This window comes from Echeneis naucrates, chromosome 4 (assembly GCF_900963305.1).
Source record: "Echeneis naucrates chromosome 4, fEcheNa1.1, whole genome shotgun sequence".
Taxonomy (NCBI): domain Eukaryota; kingdom Metazoa; phylum Chordata; class Actinopteri; order Carangiformes; family Echeneidae; genus Echeneis; species Echeneis naucrates.
Window position 1 is genome coordinate 14,358,913 of NC_042514.1, and position 18,261 is coordinate 14,377,173.

The following is an 18,261-nucleotide window of genomic DNA, read 5'->3' on the forward strand; positions in this document are numbered from 1 at the left end:
CACTTTATTCAGTGCAGTTCAGAAAATCTATTTAAGAGGGAATTTAAAGTGAAATGTGTATATGTTCTCGGGGTATTTTAATGAAAAAAGGTTTAGATCTTGATTGTATGATTTGTAGTTTGAAGAAACATTGTGATGAAAGCCGATAAGTTTTCTCATGAGCTTATGATGAGTATATGTCCTGACATAGAATCCCAGCTATCACCAGTGAAGATCGGGTTTTACCTTGCAATGCAGGGACGATACAAGGATAATGTTACAAATGTTCTTCTTAACATTGTCCACGTGTGCACTTTGTAATTTCTTTTCCACAGACGCACACAGGGGAGAAAGAGAAGATCTGCCCATACTGCGGGCAAAAGTTTGCAAGCAATGGCACACTAAGGGTCCACATTCGCAGCCACACAGGTCAGTGGTCGTCCTACCCTCTGTGTTTTCTTAGATAGATCTTCCTTCAGAGCCAATTACGATGAGATTTAACTCTCTTAGTGCTCTATCAGCACTGCAACTGCACAATGCACATTCAATAATCAGACTGATAACTTATTGGAGGTTATCATACAGTTGTTATCATTGTCCATTTGCTTCTTGAAATAGTAACTAAATGTTTTGGCACATATGCGTATTTGCTTTCTTAACAAGACGAAACAATCTTTCATGTCCACTCTCAAATATGAAGCCAGCAGCTAATTAGTTTTACATATCATAAATACTGGAAAAGGGGGAAATACAACAACTCCAATCCTTAAAGCCAATCTTTAAAGCCACTCTTCTGCCAGATTTACATCTTATGCAAAATGAATGGATGAAGCTGATTTTAATGTTGCAAACTCCAGCATGTTGTAGCTCTGCTTGCACTATTTTGCATGACCACAAAAAAGAGCCCTGAATGTTCATTAAACTGCCTTAAACTAGAAAGCCACACATTCCTGTGTGTCTCCTTACCAACAGACTAGTGTAGTATCTTGGCACAGCCGCACACACACTTCTTGGTCTCTAAACTTGTTCACTCTGTCTTTTTCTCTTTCTCTTGCCCACTCCTGGCTCTCACGTACTTGTTTCTTCACTACTACTTCATCTCTCTTTAATCTCTCTTTATCTCTCCTTCCTCACATTGTTTTCTGTCTTTGTCCTTGAATGGATCGGTTTTCTCTTCTGACATTCTCAGGACACGCACACCAGGTGATGAGACGAAGGTTTTCTGATCTTATTAGATCCAGGTGGAGTGGGAGCATCAAAATTCCCTTCATGAGCAGCTTTAATTTGCCATGCCTTCGTTGTGTTCATCACCACCCCACAGTTTACGCTCTGATCCAAATGGAGAGCAGTTTAACCTTAACCATACTTGTAGCTTCTGAAACTCTCCCTGCAGATGTAGATAGGTTGTCAGAATGTGTGCGTGAATTTGAGTGGTGGTGGTCCATTGATAACCCCCACACACTTTGTTAACAGCAGCCTGTTTGTCCATGTGTACACGAGGTGTGCGTTTTCATACATGCATGTGTGAGGGACAAACTAATGAAAGAGAGAATGTATTCCAGTGCGTTCTGTGGCCCAGTCTGATTGTATTTATATAGAATAAACAAAAGAAAGGAATGCCGGGGGAGGGGTGGGAGCCAAGGGGACACCTAAAGAAATAAAGGAGCATGGAGAGAAAAGACCACTCCAAGAAAGCATCCAGCCGGATGACCCTTGACCCTGACTGGCTGTAAATCTGTCCCCTCGTTCTATAGACTGGGGCTTGTTTGTTTATTGTCTTTTTGTGTGAGGGGAAAAAATGAGCTTTGGTGAACAGTGTGGATCATTTTCTGATCAACACTCCCTACAAGTCTCATCTTATACTCAAACAGTAAAGTCGTTTTTTGGCCTCACAAAGCATATGTAACTCTTTTTTGGCTGTTTCAAATTGTCAGGAATTGTCAGAAAAAGGAAATCATATCACATTATTGAGAAGATAAGTAAAGATGGGTAGTTTCTCTGTCTGTGAGCTCTTAAAAAAGGCCACCAACTGAGGTAAAGACCTTTAAATCAACAGCCTCTCTACAAGGTAGACAGGAAAGCTTGATCTTGTTTGTCTTCCTGCTTCACAGGAACAAGCCAGCATTGATTATTTACCTCCTAAACACAGAGGACTTTGTAAGGATTCCTCTGAGATTTCCTTCCCCTATCATTTTACCGTAAAACACTGTGGTGCATTATGACAGAAATCAGTTAAGTGTGAAAAAATGCAAGAATATGTTAAAAATATCTAACCTAAAGTAGTAAGACACAGACAAAGTATCTTTGGTTTATATTTTCTTTCAGTTACATTTGGTTAGAACATTATGTTAAAGCTCAAACAAATTAGTTGCAGTGCCACAGAGGCAGTCGTCTCCTCAAAGAGCAGCCTCCATGAGTTCTCCAATGACCCATAAAATGTGAGCTGTCGAAAACTTGGATAGGCATGTTGAAGATTATTTTGGAGCTCAGAAGTTATGATGGATGTTTCTATCATTTTCTAAATCGTTCTTTTGGCAAATGTGTCTCTCTCCACATCAGAGCTCAGTAAGAGCAGACTTTCCCACCACGTGTGCCATGATGTGGTAAATAATTGTAGTGTGGTCATGAAAATTATTTGTGCCAAGGGAAATGTTGACAGAACCCAGTGCCTCTCTGACACACTGACATCATAGCACATGTCATGTTTGGGCACGATGATAAGTGTAAGGCCATGAGCTACATTACAGCTAATTGTTGTGGGATTGTAACCCTTAAATCTTGTGTAGTGTGTGCGTTACATAAAGATTCAAGCTTCATCATTTGGCCTCAACACCCCTTTCTACACGTGGATTGGGCAGTGCGTCGTTGCACATATTCAGTAGGAAATAAAGGAACTCTCATAAATAAAAACATGGATTTCTTTTAAATTGTTCATAATCCTCGCAGTAAAACTTCAAATTTAACAAGCAGAAACATGCGACACAATAAAACGAAAAAGAGAAGAAACAGCTGCCCAGACAGAAAATATCCAAGTCGTTGTGTGAAAGCATCACACAGACAGTAACGATTTGCACTGGGATCGTTGCGTTTAAAGAATCTGAATAATTTGAAGGTGGCATAAAAAGGTACACTTTGTGACATCCACAATTGTGGTGTAGCACTTTCATAAAGGTAGTGGACTGGTGAAAAGAAAAGTCAAAATTGAAGCAGTCTCAGATATCCCAAATTTTTGTCTTAAAGATGGATCACAAAATGCTTGTGTTCGTTTTTATCTAAATTTCAACAAATTTCCAGAAATTCAGCAAAAAGAAATGTAAAAAATAATGAGTTTCCACCCACTGAAATTATGCAAATAGGAGATAAAAGGACTTGTCACTAAATTGTTACAGAAGAGTCACACAAATAATTGAAAACTATATAAAAATGAAATATAGAATATATAGAAATATAACTGCCATCATACTCAGTTGGAGAGGAAGTTTCAGTGGACTTTGATATTATCACTGAGTTTGTTTAAATTAAACTTTGTCATTATTCTTTTATCAACACATTGCATAAGTTCTATTTTCCAAACAAACTGGACATCTGCATAAAACGTTTTCAAGATCCAAACCAAAAGCCCCTTTCCCAATCAAACACACGTGCAGGCTTTCTGCTAAATATAGCTGGCTTAAGTGAGTTAACCCAAATGACACGGTGGCCCTGAGATTTCACCGTGCTCCAACTGTGAAAACGCACACAAACAGACAAAACATGGACTAATTCAGAAAACATTTTTGCAGGCGTGTATGTGATTTTGGCTGTGTTGTTTTCTTCAGCTGCCGTGTGTTCAGCTCTCAGTCCACCATTATTATCAGATAGCGCTACATAGTTAAAGCCAAGCTAATAGCTGCAGGAGCTGCAATGTTTTTGATAAAATATGATTGATTGAATATGCAACATATCAAAGAGATGCCCTGGACTCATGTTTCCCAAACCTTTTCAGTCAAAATCAAATACAAAACAGATTGTTATGGTTGAAATTGACACTTGTTGTGATATGCCAAAATGACAATAACTTGATTATATTTTTATATTATTCAGCATTATTACAATTACAGTAACTACAATTACAGTTATTGATGCTGCCCCCAAGCAAAGATTTTGGTCAATATATGTTTTTCATTTAGAACACAATTGATATGTGGGTCACAATAATCCACAATGTTGGACAATTTCAGTTTTATTTTAAGCAAAGGAAAAGAGATAACAGAGAACATGATCTTAGACTTCTCAAACAGTGGTTCTCAGTGGTTGTACTTACGACAAGTCATCTCGCAAAACTGTCGTCAAATGGACATCTGGTGAAACTTGAATTGCTGTTTACAGATGACGTTGTTTGTCCCAACTGTGGTCATGGTTACAATCTTGTAGAATAAAATCACTACATACCGAATTATTGGCTGTCATTGTGATGATGAATCCTTCCTGTGGCGGCTTGAACTGTTTTTGGGGTGTGGTGCACATGCTTCATTTAGACTGAGGATTGTGTATTGTGATGGGTTAGGTTGAGATCTGCCGCATGTGTGGTAAGGGTCGGGCATGAACATGTCTGATAAAGGCACGTTCATGTGGCTGAGTTTAAAAGAACTGTTTGAGGAAGTGGAGAAATCCAAAGAGACCACGGTCATAATGGAAAGGTCAAGTGTAAAAGTTGTCGGGCGTTCCTATGGCTCATCAAAGGCAGTGTCTTATCTTCTCCAACACACTGCCATCACTTTTCTTCTGCAGTTGGCATGTGGCACAGGGCAAAGAGTGGAGGACCACTGTTTGGCTGAACTAGAGGAAGCCAGGGATTAATTTCTGACGGACCCAACTAATGTCTTTCAGACCCGAGCCCCCGAAGCTACAAAGCGTTCTCCATAACACGAATGCTGTGCAGCAGGCTAAACGACAGAGCCGGCCATCTGCTAACCAGACACACAGCGCACATATATACAACACACAAGGGGTGCCAAACGGATCGATTAGCAGACAAGGAGTGTGAGGGCCACAGCAGGGGGTGGGGGGAGACACCAGGGGTCAAAGAGATGGTGCACTGTTTCAACACATGGTAAATCAGTTACCATCTCCACACACATAAAGCCCTGGCTCAGTGCTACGGCCACCCCTCATAATCCCCAAACAATCTGGCTCAATCTGGAGAATAAGCGGAGGGTTTCTAGTTACAGTAACACTCAGCAGAACAGACACTATGTCTCGCACAAATAACAGAAACCAATGTTGCAACACTGTTCCTACTTCGGTTTCTAAGTAGCATTTGTTTATTTCCTGCTTTGCTGAGCGATTGAGTTGCTCTTGTTTTATTACAAGCAGGTTGAACCAGTGGAAAGGCAATGGACATTAAACTGGCATCTTGAGTGGGAACTATAAATCATTATATTTATGCTTTACCTCCTTGAAAATACTGAATACCCTCATTTACTATGTTACTATGTCCAGATGAGGCACACATGGCCAGAGTGTATGGGTTAAGTAGGTGAATTGATGTGCACTTATTGTGAGCGTGTCTGTTCACAGGGTGTGGTTATCTGCGTTGTGTATTCACTGACAATAGCCAGCTCCTTGGAGGGATGTGATCCATGCCCCGGAAGTACGGGTACACTGTGCTCAGGTACTATTAGCACACTAATGCCTTCTCCAGGGCTCCCCAAGGCATGCAACGGGCCTTAACCCGATACCACACATGCTACATAAGACACAAGACTCAACGGTCTCAAAACACATCTGGGACTCAGCTTTTCCTGTTTGTCAACAAAATGCCTCCTAGAGGCTGAAAATGCACAGAAGGGAATTTTGGGGCAAAATACCAAGTGGATTCATGCACATGTTGTATGCACATGTGTAATCAGCGCACATATGTCATGTTAACCCTTTTGACACTGATGCAAGATTATAGATTTTATTACATTGTGTCCCAGTGCTCCTCTGAAGCCCTCTTGTGGGGAGTACATTGTGGATATATACTATAACTTGTACAACTGCCACATAACAGCTGTTGTTGTCACAGCCTTTTGTGATATGAATAACCATGATAGACAATTGAAATTTGGAGTACAGGGTTTATTGAGATCAAATATCAAAGGTAGATAAAGTTGTTAGTTTCTTGACAACAATGAAATGAATTCACTCAAATGCAAAGTATCCCAACATTCACACAAAAAGCATGTGTTTCTGCCTGGAAACTCTTTCATGTTTACTCTTGATTCTCTCGTTTGTTTGTTTGTTGTTGTTGTTTTTTTTGTTTTTTTCTATTTTATTGCAGTGAAGCTTTTAATCAAGTATCAAAAAATTGGCCATTAACACCTCAGTTGAGCTTCTTGGCTGTATGGCCATACTTGTATTTACTGAGACACTGATAATATTACTCTTCTCATATAGTCCCGAGATGGCTTTCCTGATTTAATAAGCATCTTTGCATTTGAATCCCAAGGAAACATAGCTAATTAACCTTATTACTTAAAGGGGCAAAACATCTCCCCCATCAATAAAATTACTTGCTTGCCTGTTCAACAATTAGTCTCCAAAGAGAAATTATGTGACTATCAAGCCAATGAAATAATTGTACCGAAGTAGTAGACACAAATGTCTACCAGCAGGTATCCATTTTTGGCAATTTCATTAAATTGTACTGCATGTACTTGCAGGCATACCGTGTACATATTTATATATTTAGCTTGTGCTAATTTTAGCTTTCTGGAGGATAGGAAATCTATTTAGTTTGCTCATGATTAATGGTTACTATGAAATAAATGATGCAATTACTGAACCCAGAATTGTTTTCTTTTTCTGTCTGAATCTTTAATTTCAGTGCTTTTATATAGCTTACCTCATATCTCTCCTATAGATTAGTAATCAACTGTGGTGATCCTATCCGGCCCATGGATCTGGCCCTGTAAACGGATCCATGTGTCAGTGGACCAGTTGATTGACAGCCTGTCACTTTCTCTTTGTCATCAGCAGTCTGCACTCAGATAGGATCTTGAAGAGTTTGGCTGGACTGTTTTTGATCCAACTGGGATAAGCTGTATTGCCTCTGATGTGTTCCTAAACTGTTGGCCAGTTGTAGCTCAGATATCGGGCCATGAATTGAAGCCAACACAAGCTTTTCTCTGCAGTGGAAAGTCAGTGTGCATCAGAAATGACTGGCTCAGAGGGAATGATATCAGGTTTACCAGTAGCTTGGTCAAATTTTCACATTTTGAGTGGGTTAGGAAGAGCAGGGGCAGTACAGAGGTACTGCAGCAGAACCAGTACCTAATACATTTGTGGAGCAGGGGACATTGTAAATGTATTTCTTTTGTATTCTCCCTTATAGTGAAGGTTGTCCTTAAAATCCTCTCAATGTGTTAATGTGCGCGTGTTTTGTGTGGGACACATATCTTCCTATACTTCTCACAGAAAGTTGTTGGTTAAACTTGTCTAAGGTTGTATACATAACATTTCCAAATTAAAATGTTTCAAAGATGTTCCAAAAAGATTGGCTAAAAAGTCTAGACACTGATATTCTCTTTGCAAATTTCATCTGCATTTGGGTGCATACCAGAACCTCACAATGAATTCAAATGGACACTTGTTATATCTTGGTGATTTCCAACTCTATATTTTGTTTTACATTTTATAATTCTAGACATCAGAGTTCTAGACCATAAGGTTTGTGTTGTTTGACATTATGTTGTGTGAGGTATATCCATTTATCTGTAGTTGTTGTATTACTTACAGTAGATTAAGATCAGTGTGCTCCCAGTTTAAAAAAGTAGTGGCACAGAAACGATCAAAGAAAATGCCCATGTAAAAAAGCTAACCGGCTGAAGCATACACTTTATATTTAGTGTTTCTCCTCTTTATTTTGCTGCTGAATAGCCATTTCCTTCAGAAATACAACCCTTCACACTACAATATTGCTATGCACAAGTGAGCCTACACTTAGTTCTGTCTGACTGTCATACAGTGTCTCCTGTAGGTCAGGTCAACGGTGTTTCAGTGGTTCACAATATTTTTCTCTGGACTTAAACTTCTTGCAGATGGCCATGTCCACAGTGTCAGATTAACAGTCTCTATGGCAGTTTTCCAAACAGGCAGCACGCCGATCTTAATATTGTGCAGGTAATACACTGTGAAAAGATAACAACCTAACCCAGCGCCATGTCAAATAAGCAGAGTTATCAAGTTAAGATATTAGAGGAAAAACCTGCCAAATGTTCGACTGCTCACTTCCCAGCCACTGCGAGGCATAAATAAGAACAGATTTTACAGTGAAACTGTTTCATTCATTGTTCCCATTGGTTATAACACAGATAAGTTGGGTTTTGGTAAAAAACCTTGTCACACAATTGACACTCAAACTGGGAGAAGCAGTGCTGGTGAAGGCAACAACTCCCAAGATATGCTCTTTTACAATATCACACAATGTTATCTTTTGTTATTCTTTTGACTGAGAAGTTACATTCTTTGCCTTTAAGCCTCTGCGTTTCCATGTGTCGACTACATGTGTGAATGTTTTTTTGTTCCCCAGGAGAGCGCCCATACCAGTGCCCTTACTGTGACAAAGCATTCAGCAAGAATGATGGCCTCAAGATGCACATACGCACACACACTCGTGTAAGTTTCAATTATTTCTCTACTCTTATTAGGAAGAACTCAATTTTTTCATGCGCACAATTTATGAGATAAACACAAACGATTGTGTGGATGTTGACATGTTGCAATCATGGATCTGGTAGCACTCTGGTCAGTGGTTGTGACTGTAGTCAGCTGTAGTTACGTGTATTTTTACAGTGCAGTAACCTTGAGCAGTAACTGTTCTATGTATAGATAATAACTAATGAAAGCAATGGCAAAGCATCGCCAAATGCACCGTTGTTATTTAGATCCCACTGAACTAAAATGGGCGATAGCTTAACCTCATGGCGCTGCCTCACTTTAAAGCTCTGGTGACTGGCTCACACTGGGGATACACTTTTGAGCTGAAATTTATCAGTGAAAACTGTGCTTTTAGCACTATAACAATTATAAAATGTCTCCTTTGATGAATGGTTATTGTGCGATTTTTCTTTGTTTGCAACAATCAAATGTTGTGACAGGATATACGACGCTTCCTCTCTAGACATCATGAACACTCACAGAGTATATAGAAAGAAATTCTCACACACCAAATGAAAAACGTCTTCTCAACTTGTAATACTCTCCGCCCATTTAATTATGATTTAATTCTCACCCTTCCGCAGGTTTCATTAATTATCTAGCAATACCTACTGACATTAACACAGTGAATGTGCAGATACAGGCAGAAAAGAAAATAAGATACACTTAAGACTGTGCTGGCTGACTCACATTTCCACTTTTATTTCTCTATACACTGAGAAGCCTTGACTCCACAGTGAACTGGTGACTGTACAGCATGGCCATGCAGAGGCAAACAAAGAAAACAGATTTAATGACCATTCATGCAAATGTAAAGGGAGTAATATCTCAGGGTGCAGTAAGGAGAAGGTAGGTTTTAATAAACCCTCTTGAGGTCATTTCCTGTGTTGAATAATTGCTTGTTTCACTGCGTCATTTCTCGACCGATGGAAGCTCTCCACCAAAGCGCTACTTTCCATGAGCACTCTGGACGTGTGGGATATCACTTTTGATAAATGAGATTTAATATGTGTTTCATCATAAATTTCCATCATCAATTTCTTCAGCTATAACTGTGACAGTCACGGCCTGTCAGCGCTGTTAATTTCAAAGATTTGTCCTCTCTTAATGCTTTCCAGAACACAGCATGCTGCTTTTACAGCGTGTTATATACTATAATAATGGAGGTCTCTGCTCAGGTTGACGTCCCTCAGTAGAAACAGGCAGGTATAATTTTCTAGTGAGCTGCTGATTAAACTGACTGATGTTTTGTTCCTCGTGTTCCCAGATCTGTCTTTGCTCACAGGGCTCTGAAATATAGCCTTAATAGTTACAAACAGCAGAGCCAGATGAAGTCCCTGTCAAGGAAAACAAATGTCATTTGGCTTCAGCTCACTGTTAATGCACAGACGATTTGAGATGAATGCGTTTGGAGTTTGTGTCTACCACAAACCACATCACCAACAAATAAAATGGAACACATTTGTTGATGTGAACGGCCAATACATTGGAAACAACAGGGTTATTTTATAATGCTGTTTTGATCTCACTCAAAGGATGTGGGTGTATGTATACTGTATCGTTTACACTTGATATCAAAGGTTCCATCTTCTCTTCTTTAGCAAGAAGATGTTTTTGGATGAGGGAATAGGGAAAGTGAAAAGGTTTTCGAAGAGATGTGCTTTGTGGGAATCAGTTCAATCACAGGCCGTCAACCACTTTGTGTTGTTCCATGCATATATTATCAAGACATTTCTATTAAATTTTTTGCTTCCCTTCCCCAAATCAATATTGGCTGATACTACAGTTTAAAACAAACAAACCAACTAACAAACATGGTTACCAATAACTTTGTATGCACTTGATTTGTTTTGTTGTGTGGGTCAGGTTAATCTGACTGTTAGACAGAAAATAAATACAAAATAAATAAATAATTAAAATAAATAATAAAACCATAAAAATAAAACTGTGTCTTTGTGGAATTTATTGTGTCATTGGAAAACAATGACACGAGATTCAGTCAGCTCTACAAAAAGGCTAATCTACTCTATACATTCATACGCATTTTGTGTATAATAGTTATTTCTGAATTGTTACAGTACTGTACATGCCACAGACACTTTTTTAATTTTGTTGTCAAATTATTTAAGGCATTATATATTTTGGACAGATTTGCATGCAGAAGGATGCTCAGTTCACTCAAAACGCCAATGTAAAAATTCTACTGGCTTTTCTCAAGGGAACCGGGGAGCATCTCATATGCAGCATGGATACAAAAATATGCCATACATATGGTACTCTATGGTACCCTAAAGCGTTATCTTTGCAGAGAGTGGTCAGATTCAGAGGGTGGTTAAGGTCAAAGGTCAGGGTTGGAACAGCTGCTGAAGAGTGAAGGTCACCAGGTACAGATGTTCAATGTTACTGAGGTCACAGTGATCCATTCTGGGTTCACCACATGACCTTAGTTGGGCCATGTATTCCCCACCCTTTAATCTCTGACTGTCACGCGGCCTCATAGTTTTTGTTTTTTTGTTGTCCTATTACAATCATTGTAACCCTCTGGAAAAAGAAGTGTCCCTCATTGAGGCAGAAGATTAAAGAGGAAATTTGCATTGCCCCCAAACTGTTTCCTTCAGTCAGAATTCTCACACACATTCACGCCTGCACACATACAGACACACTACTTTTTCCATTGTTCCCTGTTTAGTCTGCCACATGCACACAATAAGTTGCGTAATTAAAGCTGCTTACCCTCATATACCCTCTCACATGCACACATGCAGTGAACCTGATCTTTACCTCCTTTTGTATCCTGTGTCACTGGGCACTCCTTGCCCCGCCCACATGATAGTGCCTTTCCCAGGACCCCTACTTCCTGCATTCACCCTGTTCCCATGACAACTTAGCTTTAAATGGATAGAGCTTTTGCTATCAGCCAGACTTGTCAAAAACAGCTTTGCAGAGTGACACTGGGAACCAGCTCCCTTCTCTCTACACACCTCTTATTTCTACTCAAGTCAACACTTTTTCCCCATTTGACTGCTGGACACACCCACTGTCCACCCTCCTCAAAACTGTACTGACACACACACTTTCTTGGGCTTTTGGTGAAAACACACCCACAGTGGGATATGTACTTTGACTGACAGTGAGACAAGCCTGAGAAGGCACAGAGGAAATGTTCTTCAGTAAACTGATGAGGTGTGGAGACAGAGGACTGATATTCTACAGCCCCAGAGTGCCAGTGCACTGATACATGTTCAAAGGGATTTTCTCTGCTGTGTTTTCTTTGCTCTTGATGAATCCATGTGTTTTTGATGGCCCCTACGCCAGCCATTTCCTCCCTATCGCAGGAGCTTTATAATCTTTAATTTCCTATCTTTATAAACTCACAGGGAGATAACACTGTGATGTGAAGTCAGGGAGTATCTGTCTGTGAAAAGTATTGTCAATGTGTTACACGCGTAATTCCATGTTTGCTTGTGTTTTTCACTGTGCTGTGCATGTCTGTTTATTTTGTGTGTGTGTGCATGCACACGTGGATCATTTTTTCCTCCAGGTTTTGTCCATGTGTGCTTGTACTGGGTAAGTATTATTTTGTCTATTGTCCAGCTACACACAGATAAAGTACAACTTTTTTGAATTTAGTGTGTACATCTGTGTGTCACTGCAGGAGAAGCCGTATAAATGCAGTGAGTGCAATAAAGCATTTAGCCAGAAAAGAGGGCTTGATGAGCACATGAGGACCCACACGGGAGAGAAACCTTTCCAATGTGATGTAAGTATCTATCTGCCTCTGCTATGTTTTAAAACCAGCCTTTGCTCCCTTGATTCTTGCTTCTATTTGTCTGTGTGTATGGGATGGCGCTCTGGCACGAGACCAGATGTGGGGAAAAGTCGGGGAGCTGCTCAGTGATGGGCAGATAGGGATCTTGGTTTTCTGGAGAGACTGAGTGGGCTGATCTCACATAAACACATTGAGAGGATCAGAGGGAGAAATTACCCTATGTTTATAAGACTGGAGGAATAATAATTATTCTCGGAGTCTGGAAAGGGAAGACGCAACAGAAGACGTTATCGCCATTTGCGAGAATTTGAAACAAAGACCAATTTTCTTATAAATATTTTGCATTCAGTGGAATTATTTTTAATGTTACATATAAACGTAAAACCCAACGATCAGTTACCACAAGCTACGACAAACTGAATCATCTTCTTTAGAAGATTTTACACTGTAAATAGTTAGATTTACAGCCGTTTTTCTCCTTCCTGTTAGAAGAGCTCCAGAGAGATACCTGAGTGAGCATATTTAAAACACATCAAGACAGCTTTTGGTTCCCACATATATCTTCTGCTTGAAATAAATAAATCAATAATTAAATAAGACATTGGAAGAGTGTAGGCAAATAAGCAATATTGATGTTTTTATAATCCATGGTGGAATCGTGGTACAGTGGTTCACACTGTCACCTCCGAGCAAGAACGCTCTCAGCTCTGGAGGCTGTATGTTTTCCCTGCGCCTGGCAGGGTTCCTTTGGGATTTCGGCTTCCTCCAACAGTATGTGTCCGTGTTAGGCTAATTGCTGATCCCCAACTTGCCTGTAAAAAGTGAGAGCATGAATGGTTGGCTCTATATGTGTCTGTATTTTGTCGCTATGATAGACTAGTGACTGTGAGCTCCAGCTGGCCCCAGCTCCACTGCAACCCATCATGGAAAAGTGGTATAGACAGCAGTATTGATGTTCTTGTTTACCAAAGTCCAGCGCACAATGTAGACTTGAATCCCACGGAATAGTGTAAGATATGAGTGAGTATTTCAGTGGTAGTGGAAGCCGACCGTCAGGCTTTGAAACCGCCCGTCATGACTCATGAATGTAACCCCAGAATATAAGTATTTTTTAATTCCATAAATTCATCACCCCACTCTGAGTTCTTCAAGTTTTCTTTGAGCTTTAACACCCTAATAATTCTCAGCCTAAGACATTTAAATCAGTAAAGACATATCCCCGGAGGATCATGTATAGCTGTTCTTATACCAGAGACCCTGTGTTTTATTCATTCAGTCAGTAAAGCGTCATCAAAAAGTGTCTCCCAGCAACTTCCAACATTCATCTGGCTTCTTTTTCCATATCTTTGTCTGAGACAGTTTTTTTATGTAAATAATGGTACTTAAACTATTGAATATAATAGAAATAACATGTGGATTGTAATTTTGGTGGGTTTTGTATGAAAGGATTACACAGTTCCAGGAATGTTTCTCAGACCAGCTAGAGGGGCTTTACAAGCAGCGTCTGCTATAATCATATTAAAAATGATGTAGAAGCATACAGTAACATCTGGGATACCATGAGACATGGAGCCCCCGCTTCCATCAGCCTCTGTTGCCAATTCACTTAATAAAATTCAAAGTATTTTACACTGGAACAGCTTTGTAGATTGCCAGAGCTGTGTTTCATTTTATTCAAGTAGTAAAATGAGAACATGTTAGCACATAGCTAGTGTCCAAGATACCTGGCTAAATATTGAGACCGATATGGTGATGGAACGTATGTGTCGGTTTCCTTATGTAATTCTTAGCGCTGAAACTCTCCGCAGATAGAGTGAGGAGACACACTGGGATTCTTGAAGCTGAATGTTGAACTGCAGCTGAACGCCAGCCAGTGGTGGATTATCATGATTGATAGAGGACGGTGGAGTCGTTTGTACAGTGCAAAACGGCGAATTTATCGTGGATGTTAAGTTACATGCATTCCTGCTCTCTGCTGGTGGAAAAAGGGGATATCTGTCACCAAGTACTTGTGTATGACTTACACATCATTCGCCGTGTGTCCATCTGTGCATGTGATTGAATTAAATGCTGTGGTGAGTTGAGAAATTTGGTAAATAAGATTAAAGGTTGAAAAAAAGGACATTTTCATTCGCTTGAATTGTGTATATTTAAAGTCCCATATTTAGCTTTTTCTTGTGTTTCATTTTAAGTGCTGCTAAAAGAAAGAAGATATATTTGTGTATTTAGGGCATATGCAGTATTGTGCAAAAGTGTGAGAATGTTTTCAAAATTAGAAGTAGTAATAGTTCATATTTATCAATTAACAAAATGCAAAGTAAATGAACACAAGAGAAATCTGATATTGCTTTTTTGCATTCCATCTCAGCAAGGATAAATGTTTAAAACTTGGGAGCTAGGATTGGCTCCAGCACCCCCAGGGGCGCTGAAAACACAGGTGAACGCTGAATGAATTGTTGTATGGTGGGTTCAGGTGCACTGGATTTATGGATTAAGGTTAGGGTGAATGACAGCAGATGACACAGAAGTGCATTTCTGTGTGTTAAATATACAACCAAGATATGGTATATATTAATAATAATAATCATAATAATAATAAAGACATTGGTCTTATTTTATGCAAGACAGGACCTTCAAATTTCTGTGTTTTCTGTGTTTTCTAGGTGTGTGACCTGTCATTCAGCTTGAAGAAGATGCTTAGCAGGCACAAGCTTACACACAACCCTAACCGACCAATGGCAGAGTGCCAGCTGTGCCATAAGAAGTTCACCAGGAACGACTACCTCAAAGTACACATGGAAAATGTCCACGGGGAGACAGAGAGCTAGAAGCAGCTATGGAAGCACCAGCCGAAAATATCTGATATCTGATTCCTCAGATAAAGTTCAGTCTCATGCTTCATGCAGCCAGTATGGCCTCTACATACTGTACACAGAGATGGACAGATAGCAGATATGTTGTCATTAAAGATACATATGTACAGAATATGGAATTCATTCAGGAGTATTTGGAAATTGAAACATTGACTGCACATTTGTAATTCGTTTTGTCATACTGTTTAAGAACAGCTTTGAAAAATTTGAACAAACAAAAGTCCAGATATGTTTGATCTGCCTCCAGAGCCTCAGTGTCTGCTCACAGGGCAAATGAAATGTCGGGCATTTCACTCCAGTCCCTCTGATGTTTAACCAGTGTTACTGTTCATTCTGTCACAACCTGACCTCTCTCACTGTGGTATTTATTCAATACCCTACTGTAAATCGGTGGCCAGTTGCCAAGTTAAAACGCGACCAAAGATCTTTTTCAGTTTTATTGGTACACATTTTAACAGCTGATGCTCTTTTACGGTTCTGCTGCCCCCCCAAAACCCCCACCGAAAAAGAAAGACAAACTTTAAAACCTTTTCGCCCATTTATGATTTCTTATAAAAGGACAGCATGTGGTTAGGCAGGAGTGGATAGTATAACAAAATCTGAGACAGCTCACACGCAGGTTTTTGTTTACATGAGCTCTTGAAAGCAGAAATATACTATCATCAGTCTTCCACCATCCTTTTCCTTAAAATTGCAATATGAACAATGGCATAAAAGGTTAGGTGGTCCCAAAAAAAGGAAATGAAGAAGGCACGGTGACAATTAAACTTGATAAAGCAGATTTAAAAAGACTTTAGGTGATTTGGGGAGCGAGTTGTGGAGGGGTGGGGGCAGCAACCTTCCCATGACCTGTTGTATGAGGAGCAGTGGGACTCAGTGTTACTGTTTCCATGTCCTGCAGTAGGGACAAAAAGAAAATCTGTAGTACTGTTTGTTGACTTTAGTGACAAATTGTTAAGTGTTTTAATATGAATGGCCCGAGGACATTGGGCCTTACATATGTGTTTACATTGTTCATTATTAATGATAGTTCAATACAGTATTTCATGTATTTCAGTGGAGGTGCAGTTGTGTCCTGTTTTATATCACATACATTTACTTGCTCATTTACTGTGCCTTTGATTGATGCCTTTTTCCAGCTGTTTAACCTGCATCTGCACACTGTGAATTGTCACTTCACACTTTAGTATTTTGAAATGTCCAAAACTTTGTCACCTGCCAAACGCCCATTTCCTCTGCTAGATCTAACCATGTGTTTTTGTTTTTGAACTGTTGATGACTGGGGTGGGGGGGTACAAGGAAACACTTGAGAGTTGAGTCGAACCCCTATTCTTGGTCTGGCAGTGAACTAAGAGTGAAGGCTAATTGTGGTTTTTTGTTGTTGTTGTTTTTTTTTTTTTCTTACTTTCTTTCTTTCTTTCCTGAAGCCACAGTCAGTCACCACTGCCCTGATCTGTAAAGCCACATATTGCTGGTTTCTCTCTGTGGATCGGACTCTCATTTTCTCATGTTCATCCTCAGAGACTGTCTCGCATCTCAACATCTTGATTTTAGTTAGTATGAAATTTTTGTGCTGCAAGTTGTCATCATCTCTGAAGTTTCTCCAACGGGCTGCTGTTCAAACTCAATAAATCTTGGCATGTGTGGCTTGGGCTTCCTGAAAACACAACTACTGCAGTATGTCTATTGTCACGTCTTGTGTGTGTGCTATTTGCTGAACAATTAACTAATTATGGGTTTTGTTTTTACTTCTGAGAAAACTACATGATGCCACTGTGCTCTTATCAGCTGCTGTCAGCATGGCCCTGGTTGCTCTTCTTTCGCATGCAGCCCAGTTAACCCCTTCACCCTCTGGTGCTGCTGGGTTCAGTGCACGGTTGTGCAGGGTGTGGCTTGAGCCACCAGCCCCACTGAGGCCCACACAGAGCTCATGTTGCCCGCCGTCTGCTCTGTAGTGGTGCGGCCTTGAGGCCATAGTGACGCACTCTTAAATACAGGGGCATCTATACTGAATCTGGTCAACAGTAGTAGTAGGGATTTCCCACAATGGAAAATGAGTGTCTCCCACATGTCCAGTCCTGAACCAACAGAAAGGTCAGACTGGGTGCTATCATATACTTGAGCAATAGCCAAGGCCAGGCCAGGGGATCAGCCTCATTATATCACAGATAAGGGGTGTTGCTCCGACGACCCTGGATACTTCAGATACGGGTCAAATTAGACCCATATCACTCTGCAGCTGAAAAGTGACGTAAAAAAAGCCAAATGGGCTTGTGGTTATTTAACAACAACAGAATAACCCTAGCTAGAAAGACGACGCGGTGACATATTGAGCTAACAAAAGAGCCAGTAGAGGAACGGGAAAAAACTGAAGCAGTGAAATGTAGCTCGTTTTTCTCTTACATAGTAACTGCAGTATGAGCAGGAAGCCATGTTAAAAAAAAGTATGTTGATGAAAATAAATCAAAGTCGTATGTCTTATTATTTTAACTTTTTTCTTACTGTTTTATAAAAGCAATAACTCACTTCAGGCTGTTATTATGTCACAAAAGCGGGCCATGACTTCATCTGTGATATAACAAGTCCATTCCACAGCCAGTGTGAGCTTTTGCTTAATTGATTTTTGCTTCTCTTACTCAAATCCATAACTATCTGTCTTGCCCATCACGGTTTGCGTCTCTGGTGTTCCATTTTTATCTCAACATTCGATATTCTCGTGGGACTTTCCCAGTAACCCAGTGATCTTGTACTCAAAGTATTTATTTATTTATTTATTTTTTTTATTTTTTTTACATGCATCTCTGCCTGAATGTGTCTCTCCCCCTCCTACTGGGTGTATCACACCAAAGTCCCAACTCAATGTGTTTCTAATGACATGTTTTTACTGTAAACCCCAGTTTCCTGTGTTGCTTCCACATTTGTGAGTTTGGCCAGACTGAGCCCCAACCAGCGTCCGCA

The 18,261-nt window shown here is 40.0% G+C and overlaps 1 protein-coding gene across 4 annotated transcripts in view; it reads left to right on the forward strand.

The window, feature by feature from the left end:
• The window catches only part of prdm5 (PR domain containing 5), a 32,544-nt gene extending 15,611 nt beyond the window's left edge, over positions 1-16,933 (forward strand). For 3 of the 4 annotated variants that reach the window (XM_029500968.1, XM_029500966.1, XM_029500967.1), the window contains exons 13-16: positions 315-408; positions 8,534-8,619; positions 12,317-12,421; positions 15,094-16,933. In XM_029500968.1, the coding sequence (XP_029356828.1) occupies positions 315-408; positions 8,534-8,619; positions 12,317-12,421; positions 15,094-15,258 (450 nt within the window). In that variant the 3' untranslated portion in view covers positions 15,259-16,933. Of the gene's footprint in view, positions 1-314; positions 409-5,538; positions 5,831-8,533; positions 8,620-12,316; positions 12,422-15,093 lie in introns of those variants that run through there. The other variant, XM_029500969.1, reaches the window with a different exon arrangement.
• Positions 16,934-18,261: the final 1,328 nt, after the last annotated feature.